General features: G+C 38.1%; 1 protein-coding gene across 1 annotated transcript in view; it reads right to left on the reverse strand.

Annotated features, from left to right (window-relative positions):
* Positions 1 to 22,150, reverse strand: part of LOC130907767 (cadherin-4-like) — a 429,614-nt gene that overhangs the window by 158,544 nt on the left and 248,920 nt on the right. Inside the window, exon 4 of the mRNA XM_057823203.1 lies at positions 6,555 to 6,781. Within this exon, the coding sequence (XP_057679186.1) occupies positions 6,555 to 6,781 (227 nt within the window). The remainder of the gene's footprint in view (positions 1 to 6,554; positions 6,782 to 22,150) is intronic.

Here is a 22,150-nt window from a genome sequence, read left to right on the forward strand (position 1 = left end):
GCCACCTATTATACAAAAGTGTGTAGCATCCATCTGAAGCGACCCTGCGCTCACTGTTGGTTTTATTGGTCAACTTCTTGTTCAACTGCCTAATCTTGCTTATACTTGTTTTGCTGCCTCTATTGCTCAATTACACTATAGAGTAGTTGTGCGGGGCTTATCGATGCACCAAAGGCATGAAAACGAAACTTTCAATTCACAATGAGAAAACAAACAAACGAACAAACAAAAACAAGCAAACAAAAGTAACTTTTAACGCAGGCGACAATTTAAAAAAGTAGTGGAGTAGAAAGTGCTGTAAAATACAGTAACAGAGTACTTTTTCTTCATTACATTCCACCACGGCCTTTAATCCAGGGGGCGGAAGAGGTAATATGCCTAAACTATCGCGTTAACGGGCGTTAATTAATTTTTTAAATTAATCACGTTAAAATATTTGACGCAATGAACGCATGCAATGAATGACCCGCTCGCATATTGCCTCAAATAGATTACAATGAGGCCGTTTATGGACATTAAGAGTGAAGAGAATGCCATCGGCCGCTTGGGGGCAGCGCCGTTCCATACTCATGTTATTTCCTCTAAACGTGGGAGAATTAGTAGTTGTGAGACGTTTATGCTGTATTCACAATGCAATGCAAATTGCTATTTGTGCTCCACACATATTTCGGTAAGTTTTCTTTCTTTTAGTGGCAATTATGTGTCTCTTGCTGTATTTTGGGTAAGATATGTACAGATATAGTGGGGAGAACAAGTATGATACACTGCCAATTTTTCCATTGGCAGTGTATCAAATACTTGCTCTCCCCACTGTATATGTTATACAGTAAAGGGGAGTGGACACAGGCGTTCTTTGGACCGCGCCATTTATTGGCATGAGCTTCAGCAACTCCTTCACAACAAACATAAGTATCGTTTAGTGAAAGCACAACAAAAATAATATTCCTATCTCTCTCAAAAAAAAAAAAACAATGTTCACAAAAAGAAAAGCACTTCAGTCTATAGTAATGAGGCCCTATTCTGACATAGTTAAACAACAATGCAAAATGAACTGGCATTCCATATCAAAATAGCTATGCAAAATACACGTAAAACTTTTCACTCTATTTTTATTATTGTTATTTTTATTCTTCTTATTATTATATTAACTCTACTTTTGATTGAAAATTTAACAAATTTTATTAAAACGAAAACATGAAGAGGTGTTTTAATATAAACTTACTATAACTTGTAACTATAACATTTATCGTTTAAGAACTACAAGTCTTTCTATCCGTGGATCACTTTAACAGAAAGAATGTTAATAATGCCATTTGTGAATTTATTGTTACAATAAACAAATACATTACTGATGTACAATATGTTGTATGTATATATCCGTCGTGTGTCTTATCTTTCCATTCCAACAATAATTTACATAAAAATATGCCATATTTTAGAGATGTTTTGAATTGCGATTAATTGTGGTTAATTACGATTAATCAATTTTTAAGCTGTAATTAACTCGATTAAACATTCTAATCGTTTGACAGCCCTAATATATATATATATATATATATATATATATATATATATATATATATATATATATATATATATATATATATATATATATATATATATATATATGCCTTCTTGCTTATACCCGTTATACCGAACCATGACCCTTGTATAGACGTACATGTGTGGTACTTGACTGGTGTGCACCGTTACAAGTCTACCTATTACATTAACTTACTAATTTTTTTATTTACTCAAATTTGGCAGGCATGTTAATAAGTCTTTACTTTCGCCCAGTCAAAACAATTTATTAATTTTTACTTTGACTGAACAGTAAATTTAATGAAAATGGATAACTGGATAACTGACAAAATATTTAGTATTAGTTCAAGTTTTTTTAATGAATCAAATACTTGTACCAAAATGTGTGTAAATTTGCCACTTCAGACCCTAAATACATGCCCAAAGACAGAAATATGTGGAATGTGGTAAAGAAAATAGTCAATTAATTAAATAAATAAATAAATAAATAAATAAATAAACATTAAAAATCCATCAACACACACAAACACACACATACCTGTATGCACTAGTGCTAAAAAGAACAAGAGCTACTGAGTGTGGAATGGTTGCAGCCCCCGCAGTCATAGTGCCTTCAGCCTTCGCCAGCTGGCGAGGGGCCCAGCTTGTCCCCTTCTCTCCACTGCTTCCCAAAAATTCTGCACGCTTTGATATCAGCCAGGCCCTAGCTACCCAGACATCTGGAAGGTATTATTCAATGCACAGCGTACATATTTTATTTTTATTGTCGTTTCTGTGCTTTGTTTCTGCGACTGATCTTGCTGCATATAGTACATACTGTATGTTCTGTTTACGTTCTCCACAGGACAGTTCCATTAGTTGACCTGGTAGGAGCTCTCACCTCCACCAATTGGCCGTTGGCTCAACATTCTTCCTCCCTTGTGCACATTTGAAAAAATAACTGACCTATTTTCCTCCTCTTGATGCCAAGAGCAAGGAATTTTACAACAAAGATAATGCAGAATGAGCTGTCAATTCCTAAATATTTAAAGATGTGTTGTTGGAAAACTCCCTACTCACTAAGCCAGCATCATAGATTTTATTTTTTTCCACTTATTTTCTACACTTGCAGATATTTGCAGTCAAGGCTGACACAAGAGTTAACTTTGACACCCACTACCTCCCACTACCACAGAACGTTAATCCCGCTCCCTCCCTATTGCGCGGTAATATTTTACAGAATTCCATCCAAACAACACAACCAACACAAAATTTCTCTGTTATAATTCATGTTTCATTTGAGTGGCTGGATATTGCCACAAGGTATATAGATTGATGAAAAATAGAAGACTGAGGTAGAAAATGAAAGAAAGCAGATGGGCTTATATCCGCTTAAGGCTGATAATTGCTTCTGCGTTGCGGTAACGGCGCACCTATGCCGTTAACACATGCCCCGAGTTGGACCCTACACCGTAGCCTGAAGTGCACCTCAAAAACATTCTGACTACGCGTAACATAAACGCGTCGTGACACTAATGTCAAAGGACTGTGATTGGTACGCTTAGAACTTTTTTTTCCGGTTCAGCTCATCACCACCATTTTCAAACATCCTTGAGCTATATGCAAAAATTGACCAAGCCAAAGACAGGGTTATCAAGGAGGTTTGCAAGTACGACCTCCTGTACAACGTCTCTTCAAGATCCAAATACACGGGTTGCTTCTCCGTTGGCATTTTTGTCTATGACCGGAAGAAAACTAAAGGAATTCGATAAGAGTTCCCCAAAACCATACAAAGATAATGCCACACCCCTCTAGTGGCATGGTGGTGAATTAAAGAGCAACGCATTCCCTTAAGTCCGAACTCTGAATTCTCAATGACGACATAGGGTCCAGACCGTCACTCTGCCGTCACTGCAACACAGAGGCATAAATCAGCCCTTATCTGGTAACATTCCGGTAAAGATTTTTTTTTTTTTTAGTGGTGAATGAGGGAGGTTAAACGCTTGACGCAATCATTGCTTATCGTTGAGTCCACCGAAAATGGGCTTCACCTCAATTCCTAATTAGCTATTGCTGTATTTCATATCATAATCACTGAGTGTGTGTGGCTTGGCTGTTGCTATTGTTGACCACACACGCTAAAGATTTGTATTCATGAATATTGAACAGGGTCAATGTGTACAACTGTGAGCCCGGAGGATTTTTTCAGCAGTCAGCAAAGGGGGTTGGAATATCATTGTTAACATAACCCATTTGACATCCAGTTGTAGTATTAATGTTATACCATGTATGCAACCAGCGATATATATACAGTGCTGCTCAAAAGTTTGTGAACCCCCTCAACATTTTGGAATTTTCTACTATTTCAACCTGATTTCCTAATCAATCAATTCAGTAGTTTTTTTTTGTTTTTTTAACAGTTGTGTTGTCGAGACTAAATTAAAAAGAGTTTTCATCAACTGATGTAGGTGCAAAATTGAACTGTTTGGTCACAACCAAAACCGCCATGTCTGGCGAAAAGTCAACACTGCATACCACCAAAAGAACCTTCTCCCAACAGTGAAGCATGGAGGTGGGAATGTCAAGATCTGGGCTTGCTTTTCATCCTCAGGACCTGGACAACTCCACATAGTCCAGGGAATCATGAATTCTGAGGAATATTGTCAAATCCTAGAACATAACCTGACGCCATCTGTTTTGAAGTTAAAGCTTGGCAGAAGGTGGATCATGCAACATGATAATGATCCAAAGCATTCCAGCAATACAACCAAGGAATGGCTGAAAAAGAAGAAGATTCGTGTTCTGGACTGGCCCAGTCAAAGTCCTGACCTAAATCCCATTGAAATGCTGTGGTGGGACCTGAAGCGAGCAGTTCATGCCAGACGCCCATCAAACCTCTCTCAACTGACTGCGTTCTGCAAGGAAGAATGGGCAAAAATCCCCCAAAGTAGATGTGAGAGGCTGATTAGTCACTACAGAAACCGTTTGGTTGAGGTAATCTCTGCAAAAGGAGGCGCAATATCCTATTAACTGAAGGGGTTCACATACTTTTGCACACATGATATCTGAGTTTTTCTTAAATCAACCACTTTTGTTAAATAAAGAATGACAATATAACTATTTCTTTTGTTTCAGTCCATTACTTGGAATGTCAGTATTGTGGATTTGGGTATAACTTAACATTTAATAAGGTTATTTTAGTTTTTTTTACAAAAAATCTGACCATCGCTGTGGGGTTCACAAACTTTCGAGCAGCACTGTATATATATTCCGCTCTGAGATCCCCAGTTTGGCCAGATTTCAAAATTGTCCTATATGCATGTGTGATACATCATCGGAAAGCTTAAAATCTCAAATTTCTGGGGAAAGAAAAATTTTGAACAGGAGGGCATTTAAAAAAAAATGTAAACAGCAAAACCCACACTGGAAGTGAGAGCACGCGAGAGCAGAATTAATGACGCCATGATTTTAACGAGATATTATCGTGACTTACAGTGGGGAAAATAAGTATTTAGTCAACCACCAATTGTGCAAGTTCTCCTACTTAAAAATGATAAGACAGGCCTGTAATTGTCAACATGGGTAAACCTCAACCATGAGAGACAGAATGTGGAAAAAAAAAACAGAAAATCACATTGTCTGATTTTTAAAGAATTTATTTCCAAATTAGAGTGGAAAATAAGTATTTGGTCACCTACAAACAAGCAAGATTTCTGGCTGTCAAAGGGGTCTAACTTCTTCTAACGAGGCTCCACTCGTTACCTGTATTAATGGCACCTGTTTTAACTCATTATTGGTATAAAAGACACCTGTCCACAGTCTCAGTCAGTTACACTCCAAACTCCACTATGGCCAAGACCAAAGAGTCGAAGGACACCAGAGACAAAATTGTAGACCTGCACCAGGCTGGGAAGACTGAATCTGCAATAGGTAAAACACTTGGTGTAAAGAAATCAACTGTGGGAGCAATTATTAGAAAATGGAAGACCTACAAGACCACTGATAATCTCCCTCGATCTGGGGCTCCATGCAAGATCTCACCCCGTGGCGTCAAAATGATAACAAGAACGGTGAGCAAAAATCCCAGAACCACACAGGGGGACCTAGTGAATGACCTACAGAGAGCTGCGACCACAGTAACAAAGGCTACTATCAGTAACACAATGCGCCGCCAAGGACCCAAATCCTGCACTGCCAGACGTGTCCCCCTGCTGAAGAAAGCACACATCCAGGCCCGTCTGCTGTTCGCTAGAGAGCAAAACATCACTGCTCTAGAAGGGATCTGCATGGAGGAATGGGCCAAAATACCAGCATCAATGTGTGAAGAGCTTGTGAAGAGTGACAAAAAATGTTTGGCCTCCGTTATTGCCAACAAAGGGTACATAACAAAGTATTGAGATGAACTTTTGGTATTGACCAAATACTTATTTTCCACCATGATTTGGAAATAAATTCTTTAAAAATCAAACAATGTGATTTTCTGTTTTTTTTTTTTTTACTTTTTTTCCCACATTCTGTCCCTTGAGGTTTACCCATGTTGACAATTACAGGCCTCTCTAATATTTTCAAGTGGGAGAACTTGCACAATTAGTGGTTGACTAAATACTTATTTACCCTACTGTATAACACAGTATAAACAAACAGAAAATATATTCAAGCAGTTATCAACCAATTCGGTTAAACATTCCCTTCACAACAATTTAGAGCTGATGTTTTTGGGCGACAGTCATTTCCTGTCCGTTGATAGCAGTTGATTAGAAGAGGACATGTCAAGGGCCCACGGGGTACCCAAGGCATATGATGATTTCCCCTAACAGCTTATGGCTGAGGGCAATCACTCTCTCCCCTTGTGGCAGAAAGATTCTATTACTTTTAACCATGAGCTACTCCACTTCTTTCTTCTCTTCACTTCCCCAAACCCCAAGGAGTTCTGACCTGATTCATGGCTGTTAGCATCGCTGCTGGTACGAATATATAGTAATATGAGGATGGCTTCATAATTAAAAATGAAGTGCGATAGTGTTATGACTTACCTCATTCTCATTTTGTTTATGTGAAGGGGGGTCTATCAGTGCCAGCTGGATAACAGTCTTCCAGACTTGTGAGTACGGACCGCTTGCTGTTAGTTTAAACTGGACTGGCTCATCCAAGGAAGCTCCCTCTCCCTGAGCAAAGACGGACCCATCTGGCAACACACTGAAGTTGGGATCGCTGCTCTTGAAAACCACTGCTGTGTTCCCCACGCAGTCATCAAACTTAACTGTAGAGGAAAGGGAAAACATGTAAGAGTTTACTTTAAGCATCTGATAATTAATGACGCAGGCACAGACAAATTAGAAAGGCTATTGCAATGTGAGATGTGGCTCTAATTCAAATGAGATTGTAGAGATTATTTTAGTTAATGCACTCCTTTCTAACAACATCCCAAACAATTATGAGAAAAAAGATCATATGCAACTATATTTTTTTAATACAAAGTAACATTTGTAATTATATCTCTTTGAAAAATTGTCAAAAGCCTTGCCCAATTTTAACGATTAAAAAATAAACAAGTAAGTAAAAGCATACTTGGTGAAAAACGTAAAAACCTAAGCCGTACTATCGCTCTCAAACACGTCCAATAAATGAGCTGAAATAACATCCCAGGGGTTGACAATATAAATGGCCCAGGTGGCCCGGACGTACTTTTAAAACCATCAGGGCCACCACTGGCCTTGTGGGGCTAGTAAAAATAATGCATCGATTAAAAAAAAAAAAAAATCATGTTTAACAGTATTTCCGGTAAATTCCCGTGTAAGGTGATGCGGGATTTACCCATGTCATGGCTTTCAGACATGGGGAGATGATCTGTGAAAAACCCAACACTTTCAGACTTGTCCTGTGTTGGCGACTCGACTCTCTCTGTATGGGGAGGGCGGCTGGTGGGATTTTATAACACGGACATTACGTCATTTTTGGCCGGCATCGGTAACAACACATTTCCAAAGATGGAAGATGGACTGTCTCTTCCTCAGCTCTATGATCCAGCAGCCATTTAATTATGTTTCCGTTTAATGTTGTTATTTCCAGTTTGCCATGTTAATAATTGTGATGTTTGTTTACAGCTTTTCGTCTTAATACGAAGAAAGAGCAAATGACGATTGAACCACCATGATATTTATGTCATCAGCCTTCGCACTGTGACCCCGGCATTAAAAGCCTGGGTAAGTTGTGGACATTATACTAGGACGTGACCCGGTAAATGTCCGTGTCATCTCCGTGTCAGTCCACCTGGTAAATTGCTTTCAGACATAAGGGCAACCCGTTTAAATCCCAGGATCCTGGGTTCAGTGTATTTATGAAAGGGGCTTATGATAAAACAAATGTATGGATTAAGGCTTTTAATGAATAATTCTCTGAAAATTAAGTGAAAGTGGATTGTTTCTCGACTCCGATATCCTGATCATCTCACACAACACATTAGTCTGCTGCTACGCCAACACGAAAAATCACCTCCTCCTCTCAATGGGAACATATGTTTTCCATATACCCAAGACAGATACTTAATCAATTAGGAAGAAAAGTGAAATAAAGAAAACATTGCTGAGATGAAAGAGAAGGGACTCAAATAACATTTTGCCAAACACATAAAAGGATTCTTAATTCATACACATTCCTATTGATTCAAAACAGTGCCTAGATGCTGCAAAGTGACAAACACACACAAAAGAATAATCATCCACCCACTCCAACTTCTCGAACCATTATAGGATTTATATATCGTATATTGAACTACAGCTACACCACAACCTTCTTTGATTCAACTATATTATCTGTATGATCTGCAATTAAATTAACACAGTTCAAGCAAGGATGAATCACAGACAAGTGCTTACAATTCTCTACGATCCTTATTGCTTTCCTGCCTCAAGGCACCCTATTCTCTCTTAGGGATTTAAATGTCTAGACACATTGAATGAAACCCCGAGCTGAAGGCTGTCACTTGTCTTTTTACATAGTCGTCTCACATCTTTTGGACAGCCGTCCACCCGACTTGGCTTTATTGGGCCTTCAATATGATTGTGTGTATCCTGTGTCGCGATACTTTTCTATCAGACCAGATGGGTAGAAATCCACTAGGAGTTGACATTCTGTCCACTCTGAAAAATAGTCTAAGTCCTGAATTAAAGAGGACACATTTAACAAATATGACCAAGACAAGAGGCAAAAAGGCCTTAGCTTTGTAAGCACAATCAGTTTGTGTGATTTCACACAAACAAATAACAGACGAATTATATACTATTATTACAGCTGCTACAATGTTATGAAAACATACAAACAAAAAGGGTTAATATACTTAGTCAGCCATAACATATAATGCCATCACATCTGACTTTGTAAGGACATCTTTTCAACCAACTGACCATATGCACATTAAGCACTGCCAGTGAAAAGGTCGTCTGACATAACAGTTTCTGCGATGTGAAAAAAGCTGCTGGAACAATATGTGACTGAATGTATCATAACCTGACGTTGCGCAATAGGTATATTGAGAAATTCCCAGGTTTAATGGAATCAGATGGTTATACTTTGAAAAACAGATGAGTTCCTTGACAACAGGTACAGTATATTCAGTGTCAACTCGACTGAGTTTTATCATATCTTGCAAGATTTTACTCTGTGTTCTTATGCCAGTCCAAAAGAATATTTTCTTTAATATTCAGAAACTCTTTAAACTTTGCAAACAAAGACCACAAATAAACACTGAAAAAACTTTGCATGATTTTCTGTAATGTGCATCTAACAATCATTTATTGCACCTTCCTGGGTTTCATGTCATGAGTTGTAGCAAGAAGCGTGGATTGGTTGAATAACATTTGAATAAACATTTTGACTCTGGCCTTCTGGTAAAGTTTCTAATCATTGGGTGCATGGGGTTTCTCCTGGTACTTTGTTCTCCTTCGATATGTGCAGAGGTATATCTCACTTTAAATGAAGACTATTAGTTCTCGTGAAAGTAGATGAGAATGTGCATGACTTTCAGGTATACTCAGCCTCTGGTTTACTAAGCAGTAAGATGGATGAATGTATTTTCCCCCCTAAATCAAAAGCCACTTTTGTCACTGTAGTAACCATCCGCAGCTGTGTTGTTTTCGTCAACGCTGATTAACAATTTTTTCATGAAGATAACGAGCTAAAAACGTGCCCTGCGGCGGTACCTATCAGAACTTCCTGAATTCCGGGTTGTACCACCAAATCCGGGACTGTTAGCAACCCTAGTTTTGAGAGACTAAAACATAACGAGACGGACACCAGTTTTCGTATGAGGAGACGAGAACGAGATGAAAATTCGCCATAGTTTCCTTCATAAGTTGACAATCTGTTACATGTTCTTATCGTATGTGTAGTCATAAGGCATCTTAGCAGTGTTTGGTTGTGTCACTCATGTGATGTGCTGTGCCCCCCAACCACCAGTCCTTCACACACGCTTACTCACCAGTGTCCTGTCCAGGCTCCATACTTGCCTTTTGTGAAACATGTCAGGTGCTGCCAGGGGACTTTTGTTTTCTTCTCTTGGTTAGATATGCCATGTTGCATTAGCCTTTAAAGGTCTGAGCTGAGCGATCATCACACACTAAATGTAACTTGTAGCATTAGCATAGTGTTCACGTTAGCATTAGCATTTAGCAGGGTGAGTTTCATCTTAAACCCTTGGAAAACTTTTTACATACTAAAGTTCGTGGCGTCCATGTCAGTTTAATTAATTGAAAATAATGTACTATTTTCCTGCTGAGTGTGTATTTATATCACGAAGTTGGTGATGTCATTGTACACTCGCCAATTATGTGCTCGTCTATCAATGTTCACTCAAAATTGTTGGAAAACTTTTATTTTATTATTGTTGAACTAAAACTTAGTGTACAGCAGAAAATATTTTGAGTAATTGTCGACTAAAAGTAGAGGACATTCGTTTTCGTTGACTAAAACCAGACGAAAATTAACACATTTTGAAATGACTAAAATATGACTAAAAGTGATTTTTTTTTCTCCAAAATACTAAGAATAAAATTTAAAGGGCTGATAAAAACTACACTGATCTGCAGTCCTTAGAACCTTTTGGGGGAAGATGACATCATTTTGTTGGTTCACAGATGTAAGAACTAGAGGCCAGGACGTCAAGTTCCGAGAACCATTTTAGTTCCTACTGTGGGGTAAGAACTTTCAGTGGGGCCGTAGGAACTCGATTACATTGGTGTTTAGTGATTCGCTGAAATCAGCAGCTAAGCCCCTTCTAGACTCCCATGTCTCGAGGAGCCACCATATTTAAAAAAACAAAAACCAAAAAAAAACTACTCTGTACTATATGTGCACTTCCAGTCTTGTCGTTAGATGAGGGATAGTTCCTATAACTACTGGAGAGGCCTATAAAGTTATAGGAAATACGTACGCACATTCCTACAGTCCAAAAGCACCTAAATTCTGCTTATAATCCAAATGTCATCATGTGAGTACAAACTCAGGATATATGTTATAAAAAGTAAGAAATAATGGTGCAATGACATAACGTATACAGTACGCGATCACTACCGTTGTGATTTCCAACAACAAACCATGGACAAAAGTGATTCTGACTCTGTGATCTGAACTTCCTGCACCTGTGCACCCACAAAACAGAAAACAGGCAAAAAGAACCCATTTTGCACCAATTAAAGAAAAAAAGAATGCCAAGATTCCTGCAGCAATGCAAAAAGACCTCCAATAGTTCCTCAGGTCGATCCTGCCAAAGAGTTGTTTTTGAAAGAGACAACAGAGTAGAGAAGAAGCCCAGCGGCACTGTGCTGCACCTAAACACCATCCATAGCAAAGGGCCCACGTTGCGCATTGATCTGGTGCCTCGGCGTTCAAGCAATCAGCCAGTCACATGCCACAAATACCAACACAACACACCTGAGGACAGAAACAGTATTTTTTAATAATCCAGTATGTTTCCTCTCACTGAATACAATAATTGCATTAAAGGGATGGAACCTACATTTTTTAAAATGCATGCAAAACCCCTAATCTGACAGGGTTCAATTTTTGTTGTCAGATTAGCACCCCCAGACAATTTGACTGCAAAGCAAATTCCTATCACTTCCATGTACGGCAATTTTCCCAATTGAAAACATGAGTATGCTCCAGTGTTTACAATTAAAGCAACATTTTATACACAAAATAAAAGGAAGTGCCATTGGATGGGAAGCCATAAAAAAATCTGAAGAGCATCATAAACGCCTAGCCTTGCAAAGACAGAGTTTGGCAAAACGGATCTGAAGCCAATGGATGTAAGCCGGTACTTCACAAAGACTTGGCGAAAATTAGAACTACTGTATGTCACAAGGAAAGACAGTCATGCTTCTCACTTGGAGGATTTCCAACTCAAAGACATGTCTACTCTCACTCAGTTTTCTCATTAAAATTACCTTTTGAATCCAAGAAGCCAAACATAAAGGACACAGAAGAGTTGTGACAAGTGTTGAAAGCAAAGTGAAAGGCAAATACTCAGGGGAGAGGGACAGATGGATGGAAGATGTGTGAAGGTGGCAGTCAGATAAGAGGTGAAATGAATTGAACATTAAAGAAGAGAAAACGCTTATGGGCAGACCGCAAATATAAGGTTTAAGATCTCGACTGAGAGCTACATTAATAAGTTTTTACTCATTAAAATATGCCGCAGAAACATCATTCAGATGACAGATGTCACTCTACCTTTGCTCCTGCAAGAAACAACTCAAAGCACATCTCATCACTACCACAATCAGACACATCTGGAGACAGAGTTAAAAATGAAAAATGAGGTGAGGAGAGACATGGTTCATATTATGTGGGAGCTAATTGTAGAAGAGCCCACTTAAAGAGTATTGAACTTCAACATTAGGAATTGCAGGGTCAAAATTGAAAATGAATGTTTTTCTAAGGGTTCTTGTGTTACATGTTTAGATCAGAACCCATGAACTGAGAGAGTAGTGAGTGGATGCGTCCGTCCTGATGCTGGAATTCTGGCTCATGCAAGCACTGCCATACTGGAATGGTAGTGGCTGCTCAGATGGCTCTTAAAACAGGTTAACTGGGCCAGCTTCCTGCGAGGTCGAGGCAGATGGATAGTGAGAATGAGATGAGAGACCAAGAGAGAACAAACGAGTAAGGGAAGGGTGGGGGGCGATAGAGCATGCAGAAACGGAAGCAGAGGACAGGCTGATGAGACTGATGCTAAAAATTGGTATGGATGTTGATTAGAGTAACCAGAGGGGGTTTGGAGTCTAATCAAAGTAGATGTTCTACATTAAGTTTGGCCCTCAATAAGAGACTCAACCTAACCAGGTCCATTGTCATGACTATGAAGGAAATCCGAACGAATGATGAAAGGACAAATCAAAGCATTGTTAGAAGCACAACGAATTGATTACTGGATGTTTGATGCCAATCCTGGAAGGTTTTTCATCTTCCCAATCCCATCCCTACAAGGTGCTCAAATTTTTCGCAGAATAGGCTGGCTCCCCAACTGTAGCACAAATCATTGTTGTTGTAATTATCTGAACAGTTTGTCAGTCAACATCTCACTGTTTGAAACTCCTCCTCAATTATAATCAAAGAAGAAGGGGCTAACGATATCGTTGGAACCCTATAATGTCTGAAAAGATTTGGAACGCACACGCCACAAGTTAATTATTACGACCCATACTGTATATGGGCAACTAATGAGTTTTCACTCATGATCAGAGGTGTGTAGTAACGCGATACATTTACGCCGTTACTTTTATGTGATTAATTTTTTAGAAATATGAACATCTGAGAGTAGTTTTACCAAACAATACTTTTTACTTTTACTTAAGTAGATTTTTGAAGAAGAAACATTATTATATTGTGTCCTTTATGCTTGTTATATTATATTATTACACCGCTACTTTGGGTTGTACTAGTCATTACATTTTTCCTCTTTAGTCTACATGTTGATTTTATTTTTGTCAGAAATGGCGACAGTAGCCCTACCTTTTTCACCAATGAGATGTCGCAACAATAAACACATGACTTGATTTTACCATTCAGAGGTAACAATGTTTTTTTTTCCTCCACTAGAGGGCACTTACTGTATGCTCTTTAGACGGGTTATGGGTCATAGTGTTCTGGTCTAAATTTGACGATTTTTGTGTCAAGTTTTTGGCATAATACGGTCATGTAATAGGCTCAGCAACTCAGCAGGGATCCACAAGCATCAGGACGGGAACCGGTACCAGTCTGTGGCGCATTTGGTGCCGGGCCGCAGAGAAATAATAATTGATTTGTTAAAGACCACAATCTAGCCTGTGCCTTTTGATTAATCTGAGAAGAGATTTGCATATGTTGCGCTCTAGTGGTTGGCCGCAATTACTGGGGAATTTACACACCTATAGCAGCCCAGCATCAGTCAATGTAAACAGTAAATTACATTAGCTGCTGTGTGCTGTGGCAAGCGACGTCTTTGGACAGCTTTTTTACGGGAAACGGCCACCTGCTGAGCCAGAAGAGGAGCCAACAACCAAGTCCACTCTGCATAATATATGGCTAAATGGTAGAAAAGGAGGCAACAAAAGCAAATGCACTGAGAGCATCATACCTCATGGACAACCATATTTCTAAAGTCAAGAAACCTTTCACGAGTGGTGAAGAACTCATTATGCCTGTGAGCAAGCATATTTGCCATCATGTTTTAGGAGAGGCCGCTGTTATAAAAAGATTGATTCAGCGTATAATGAGTTACATTTTCCCTGCACTTAATATTCGTTTTCATCCCCGTCATTTTATTTTATATTTACTGTAATTTTCTGCCACACATTGCTGGCCTGTGAAAAAAAGACAGAGAGTGTTCTTTTCAACAAATACGTTTTGTCTTGTATTACTGTAATTTTTGGGCTACAAGCCGCTACTTTTTGCCTTCATTTCAAATCTTGCTGCTAATAGTCCAGTGCGGCTTTTTTGTTGATTTATTTGTGTTAATAGGTGACACTTTTTCGACAGCAGCGTCATTAGACCGCTATAATTATGAAATGACGCTATCATGAGCATTGCTGAATGCTTATGACTTATGAAGTGTCATCCAGCAAATCATGTCACTAAATCCATTTATGTCCAGCTCAGATCTTTTACATCCATTCAAAAATGAGATAATTTGCTGGATAACACTAAATGATATCTGTTATAAGCATTCATTAATGCTCATGATAGTGTCATGTCTCATCTAATGACAGTCTTATGGCGCCACTGTCAAATAAAGTGTTACCAAATACCATAACTAGCAATTAATAAAACAACTGGAACAGTAACTGAAGAAATAATTAGAACAGAACATGAATTTGGATTTTTATTTACATCTGTAGCGCTGCAATGCATGCTAAAAGGCATGCTGGATAACAACAGTGTTGACAGCAGGTGGCAGCAGAGGTTGACTGTCTCCTCCAAGGGAGCAGTGATGGCCAAATGAAGCTTATTGAAGCGATGAATGGTGGTTCTTTTGGTCTTATGACATCCTATGATGCCACTGTCAAATATAGTGTCACCGGTTATCTTTTGGTGTAAATATCCTGTAATACAGTGAGGACAGCTGCGACTTATAGTCCAGTGTGCCTTTTGTACTTGGAGTCTGCTTTGTGTGTTTGTGTTGTGATAGCAAAAAAAAAAAAAAAAAAAAGGGAAAATGAGGAAAAACCTTCACAACTAGAGAAAAGGAAGAACTGAGTCTTGTGGAAATTAAGTCTGGCCTTAGTAGTGATTAGTAGAGATGACAAAGAAGAGAAAGTAGGATTTGGAAGAATATATTCTCTCTTGTGAAGAGAAAATCCCCTTGTTGGAATAAAAAGAGTGCGAAATAAGAATGAAAAGCAGGCCTAACCATCCACTTTTTAATTGCAAAACTTCTGCAGTGTAAATAGACATGCATATTTCACAGTCAAATATAATTCATTAAAAAATATATATAAATAAATACAAATTTTGCCTTTTACTTTGCCTCATAGCGGTTACAGAGGCAAAAAGGGAAACAGTAAAATTGGAGTCATTGGTAGACATAAGTTAGGTGATCAGTAGTATATGCTGTATTTTGCCCAAATTTTTAATCAAATCTCATCTGTCTATAGGCTATGGCAAATTCAAATGTCCTGTAGTCAAACAGTTGATTAAATCTGACCAAGTAGAGAGAAAATAGGACTATAATGAATAGAGCTGGGAATCTTTGGGCACCTAACGATTCGATTATGATTATGATTCAGAGGCTCCGATTCGATTATAAAACGATTATTGATGCACCTCCTCTCCTTTTTTTTTTGTTTTTTTTAATTAAATGTTTTGTACATTAGTTCTAAAATTGTTCAAAAATCCTCTCAGGCTAAACCAAACTATTATTTCAGTATCAAGTTAACATATAGCAGTAAACAAATATACAAAAATAACAGTAAATAAAAAACTCCAGTCCCCATTCTGTAACAGCAGCTTCAAACTACATTCAATTAATTTAATGTTGTGAATCAACTGTTAAAGTTGTTAAAATTGCTCCCGTTATTCCATAATTTCCCTTTTGTCTACTTTCGACATGTGAAAGTTTTAAAACTATTTTAAAGATAGATTCAAGTCAATATTTTACCAATTTAGGAGTATTTTAGATAAAAAGTTAATTAGGTTTGCTTGGAAGGTTCGCTACAACAGCCTTGCAGGGAAGTGTACTGCTATAAGATGACGGCCGTTTACTAACGCCTGCATCTAGTTTTTTGTAGATGTGCTGCTCACGCTACCGAATCTATATTGCATCTAGTCCTATATAAATGATATCTACCATTACATTATGTGGACGACATACTTTATAGCAGCTTTTCGGCAGCAGTCAGGTATGTTGTTGGTTTTTTTTATCTCGTGGCATGAGTTGAGCTAGAGCCGTGAGTTGAGCATTGGCATTACCCGAGGGGCCGGGTAATGAGAAGCATGATGTTTAGCTACTCTCGCTGCGTTCTTCCTCGTTGCGCCCCGAAGACCGCGCGGCGCGCTGAGTGTGTTGTACTTCCGCTTTACTTGGCATATTTCAATAATCGGAATTTGGATGTTTGTGAATCGTTCTCGAATCTTCCATGGCCGAATCGCGAATAATCTAAGAATCGGAAATTTTGCACACCTCTAATAATGAAGTCGTATATGTCTGTGTGCATGTGATTAATATGGACTGTTGTCTGTAGTCCAGCTCATTGTTGATAGTGGCAGCATTGCTCACCGTTAAATGAGATGAGAAAAGATGAAAGAGCGATGATGGCTGCTTTTGAGCAAGTACAGTTAGCTTCAAGCGAGACTCTTGTTGTCAGCAGTTTGCACCAAGTCAACCTCTAAAAATTGTGGCTTAGCTTTCACGCATTCTAATTCTGCTAACCTTGTTCAGACAACCCCCAAGAGTAGCCTCAAGGTTGGAGAGGGACTATATTTGAATTTTTTTCCTTCTCACTTTAAAATCAACCGCTACAGAATAGCTCAAAACAACCCCTCAATGACCACTGCATAGCAATAGCTTTTATTACTTCAAGAAAAACAATAAATAATGCGAGGTACTGTATTTTCTTTATACTGTATATTAAATGTTGTCAAGGCAATATACTGTAAACAAAATGATTGAGGTTGATTTTCTTTTTCCCACAGCGTTTGCCTTTAAGCACAAACTTGATGTAAAGGAAAAGAAACATTTTCATAATATTTTTGTGAGCTTGCCCAAGGAGCCAAACAGAATCAAATTGCTTTCCCCAACTGCTGGAGGAAACACAGTCTGTGTGTCTCCAATCTAATCAACATCTCCCGATCAAAACTTTTGAAAAGGTTCTGTTTTTCCTATTAAAGGGGTCACAGTAAAAACCAGAGGAAACCCTCCAGCCGTAAAACACATGTAATTACAAAATCTCAATGGAGGATAAAGAACATATTTTCTCAGTAGCAAAAACCATATAATCTTCATCCCTTAAGAGAAGAGCGATCGTTCAAATCTCGGAGACAACTGTACACTATAAATGCCATTTTCAATCTGCGGCTTTGTGTGTGTGTGAGTAGGCTATATAACAAAGTGCAATTACAGTGGTACCTCGACATACGAATTTAATTTGTTGCAGGACCTGGTTTGTAAGGCAAAATGGTCATATGTCGTGCAGGATTTTCCCAGAGGAATACATTATAATTCGATTAATTTGTTCCACAGACAAAAAACGTAGGCCAAATCCTTAATAAATACTGCTGGTAAACTTTCAAATAGTAATTACGCATAGAAAAACAAATACATTATTAATAAAAATTGGAATTAAAATAATAAAAATAATAATGTAACCAATCGGGTTCTAATGTGGCGTTTGTGTTTTGCATCCTGCTCCTGAATGTGGTACATTAGAGTTTTCACTTTCTCTTTTCATGTTCTGTTGTTGTTGGTTTCAAATAAATGATGAAAAACCTGACAAAGCTGGCGACTTCCTTGCCGATGTAACAATAATAATAATAATGAGACTCGTCCTCGAGATCATACACATATTCCGGACGAATTGTCGAGCCAGCTCACTGACGCGAACACTACACTCATATTGTTCGATCCTTTCCTTCTTAATTTCAATGGCAAGTGTAACCTTTTTCCTTTTTTCACCACTTGCGCTAACCTTCTTAGCACCCATGTTAATTCGTCTCGCAAACAAAATCCACCGTGCGTCCGTCTTGTGGGAAAACAATGAAATTACGACGCTGTCATAAATCGTCGCATTTCGAGCTTGTCATTATACAGTATGTCGAGACAAATCATTAGTCAAATTTTACGTCGGTTGACGAAAGGATCGTATGTCGAGGTACCACTCTATTAATATTTTAAAAACCAAACTAATGAAACCTACCTCGACAAAAACGATGATACACTTAAAGGAGCATAATGTTAAATTTGCACTTCACTTATTCATTAAATGGCCCAAATATTTCCATCCGCATTAATGAATCATGGCTTCTGGAAATACTTCTAACGAGGTTGTCAACGGTTAAACTGAGATTTTCTCATTTTAAAAGTCAATTGTTAACCTGTAGAAGTTGTTATTGTTTCGATTCTGTGTCAGCAAATTACGGGACAAGTTCTTCATTATTGTCCAGGTTGCCAGAGCTTTGGAGGCTGCATAAACTAAGGTTGCAAAAATAAGACTAATATATGCGTATACATTGTGCACTTGTACAACTTACTTGTACGTATACTTACAGTACACATGCCCAGTGTTGTTAATAATGATGTGAGAGTATAACCCTAAACCTTAACCCATTGATACTGTACAATAACCTATTACATAACCACATTAAGCCAAATAAATACAACCCCCCCCCCCCAAAAAAAAAAAAAAATTCCAGCAAGAGAAAAAAAACATGACAGAATGATCAGAAAATGTTCAGTCATCATTTCATGACCCTAAGTCAAAGCTAGTTTTGGTTCTGTAGTGAGTAAGTTAAAAACCCTGACTGGGTTACACCAGTGTTGTTTTCGTCAGCGATGACGTTCACACAAAAATACTTCGTCAACGAACAATTTTTTCATGACGACGACGTGACGATAAAATAAAAAAGTGTGTTGGGAGACTAAAACATAACACGACGAATGCCAGTTTTCGTCTGACGAGATGAGAACGAGATAAAAATTTGCCAAAGTTTCAGTCATAAGTTCACAATGTGTGACATTTTCTTATCGTATGTGTAGTGAGCACGCATCGTAGCAGTGTTTGGTCAAGTCAGTCATGTGACATGCTGCTGTTTTGTTATCTTGGGGAGATCTGCCATATTGCTTTAGGCTTTAAAAGTCTGAGCTGAGTGCTCATCACACACTAAATGTAACTTGTAGTGTTAGCATAGCGTTCGCATTAGCTTTAGCATTTAACGTCGTCAGTGTCGTCTTAAACTCTTGGAAAACTTTTTACATATAGTTCGTGGCATCCAGGTGAGTTTAATGAATAAATAATGTACTGCTTTTCTGCTGACTGTGTATTATCATCACGAAGATGGTATTGTCCTTGTACACTTTACAATTATGTGCTCGTCTGTCAATGTTCATTTGAAATTGTTGGAAACTTTTTATTTATTTATTCATGGACTAAAACTTTTGAACTTTAATGAGGAAAACATTATGAGTAATTGTCAACTAAAACTAGACAGAGACGAACCCATTTTGAAATGACTAAAATATGACTATGACTAATACGATTATTAAAAAGGCTGCCAAAAACAACACTGGGTTATCCCCTATGAATAAAATGAAGAATGACTTGGTGTGGGCTAGTCAAAGTCCAGGCTTGAATCTGACTAAAATGCTTAAAAGGTTGTCCATCACAGAAAACTTGAGTGCTGCCGAAAATAAAATGATTCTACAAGAACCAAAATGTCTTAACAGAGATATGAAAAACAATTACTCGTTAAAGAAAATGTCTGATTTTAATTGCTACTACTGAGAATGATACAATCATTTATTCATTTTGGGAGGCAATTTTTCAGAGTGGGCCAGGTAACTTTAAATCATCCCACTCCCCCAGTACATATAATCCACATTTTAAAACTTTCAAGGTCCATGGGTGACCTCAAAGTCTAAGTTGTTTATTATATTAAATTTTATTTGAGTTCAGTCAGATTCAAAATGATTTTAACCCTACTGGAACTATGATTTGAGGTCAAGTGAGCTTATGTGCCTCCAAGCTAAAGTACAAACATGATTGCGTGGGTGTGGTTAAGCTAGAAAATATTGTCATCACACAAACTAAAGGATAAATATTAGTCACAGATGATTACTAAAAATTTTCCTGAGGGTATGTACGATATGTGTCATTTTGTGTGCGTGTGTGATTATACTGTGTTAGTGTCAAGCTGAATGTGCTTCAAAGCATACACAAAAAATAACAAGGCAATGCCCAAACACAAACCAGGAGATGTCTATTGTACACTGTGCGTACTAATGGGTTGTATGGTCCAGAGTTGTAGTCAGAGGCTGCAAAGTGTTCAGCAGTGGAATGCTTTGAAGATGATAAGGATATATGGCAGTACTCTCAGGCAACACCTACATGTCAACAACAACCTTTAAGGCGCTTAAAAGCACATCGGCATCACATGCACCTCGAGACAGCATATAGCCAGTATTATAATATTCATAACCAGTATTACAGAAGCAGGTTGGTAAATGAGGCTTGCTGCTGAGGAATCTTTCGGTCTCTGTCTGTCCCTTTTGTACAAACATAAACAGTCGGGTAGTGTACATCACGGAAAATCCTCATGTGCACATGTGCTAATATGGGTGCTTTGTAAACAATACATTTATCATTTGTCAGCGATGCTGTGCTACCCTCCTCTACTGCTAATTGTTGTGCAATCTAGGAGAAAACCCTGGAGCCCTATTTGAGAGCCTGCCACATGTGGTGTTTAGCCTGGATGAGTCAAGGCCAAGTGTGACTCGAAGGGTATTTGAAAATAGCCATACACATCACCATGCACCTGTGCGCCAGTGCGAGTTTTACATACAGTACGTGTTTTCTCTGTTTTGCGGGTACAAAGGAAATAATTTAGCAGTGCTAGCAAGTTGCTCTGACAAGTCCTGTTAATGAGAAATTCCTCAGCAGACTTTTTGGACCAGGGGAGAGAAACCAGAGGCTGTGATCATATGTTCATCTTGGAAGATGAGATAGAGGGAGGCATGCTGAAAAAGAGCACAACGACCGCACAATTAGACCACACCATCTGCAGCATCAGCGCAAATGTGTAATTGGAAGTAGAAAAACCAAGTGAAAAAGTTAATATAATGGTAAAAGGGAAAAAGAAGAAACTAGAGTAGTTAATCTAATTGGTTACAAATGCATACAGTTCCTGGCCAATGCAATATACTGTATATATATATATTCTTCTTCTGTATTTTTTATTAGCTAAAAAATGCCAATATAATATTTTATGATTTATGAAGAAAAACAAACTCCCTTTCAACTTTTTGGGGACAAATGCATTATTGATTGACAATACCAATATTTTCAATACTGACCCTTGAAGCAAAAACGCTTATGAACAGGAGCTAAATGTAGTTACAAATAAGGTAAAAGTACTCTAACAATTAAAATATCATTACTATAATTTGTGCGAGAGCTTGATTTAGAATTCAGACTCATTGCTTTGATGAACAGAAACCAAGTAGAGGTGTTTACAAATACATGTGGAGCTTTGCAGAAAAGCATTACCATGAATCATTTTCACAAAACTGCAAAAGCTTCTGATAATCTCTTTAGCTAATCCTTGCACGCTTCTGGAAAACAAGCATGGAGAGAGTGAAGGGGTGGTGCATAATGTCTGAAGGATGAACTGATTGATGGTAGCAACGTGGGTGCAACATGGGCACTGATTGTATGGTCATCATATATCATATATTTTCAGGATGTTATGTATTATGTATATTATGTACAGCACCATATCAATACGAATTCCATTTACAAGATGTCACAATGACGCTACTGAAAAAAAAACAAAAAAACAAAAAAAAAAAACATATGATGATAGAATGCTTTAGTAATCTATATTCGCCTACAACTACTCTTGCACCAATTTTGGTGCTAGTATCGGTACCAGTGTTGCTTTTGGC

Source organism: Corythoichthys intestinalis, chromosome 2, assembly GCF_030265065.1.
Source record: "Corythoichthys intestinalis isolate RoL2023-P3 chromosome 2, ASM3026506v1, whole genome shotgun sequence".
NCBI lineage: Eukaryota > Metazoa > Chordata > Actinopteri > Syngnathiformes > Syngnathidae > Corythoichthys > Corythoichthys intestinalis.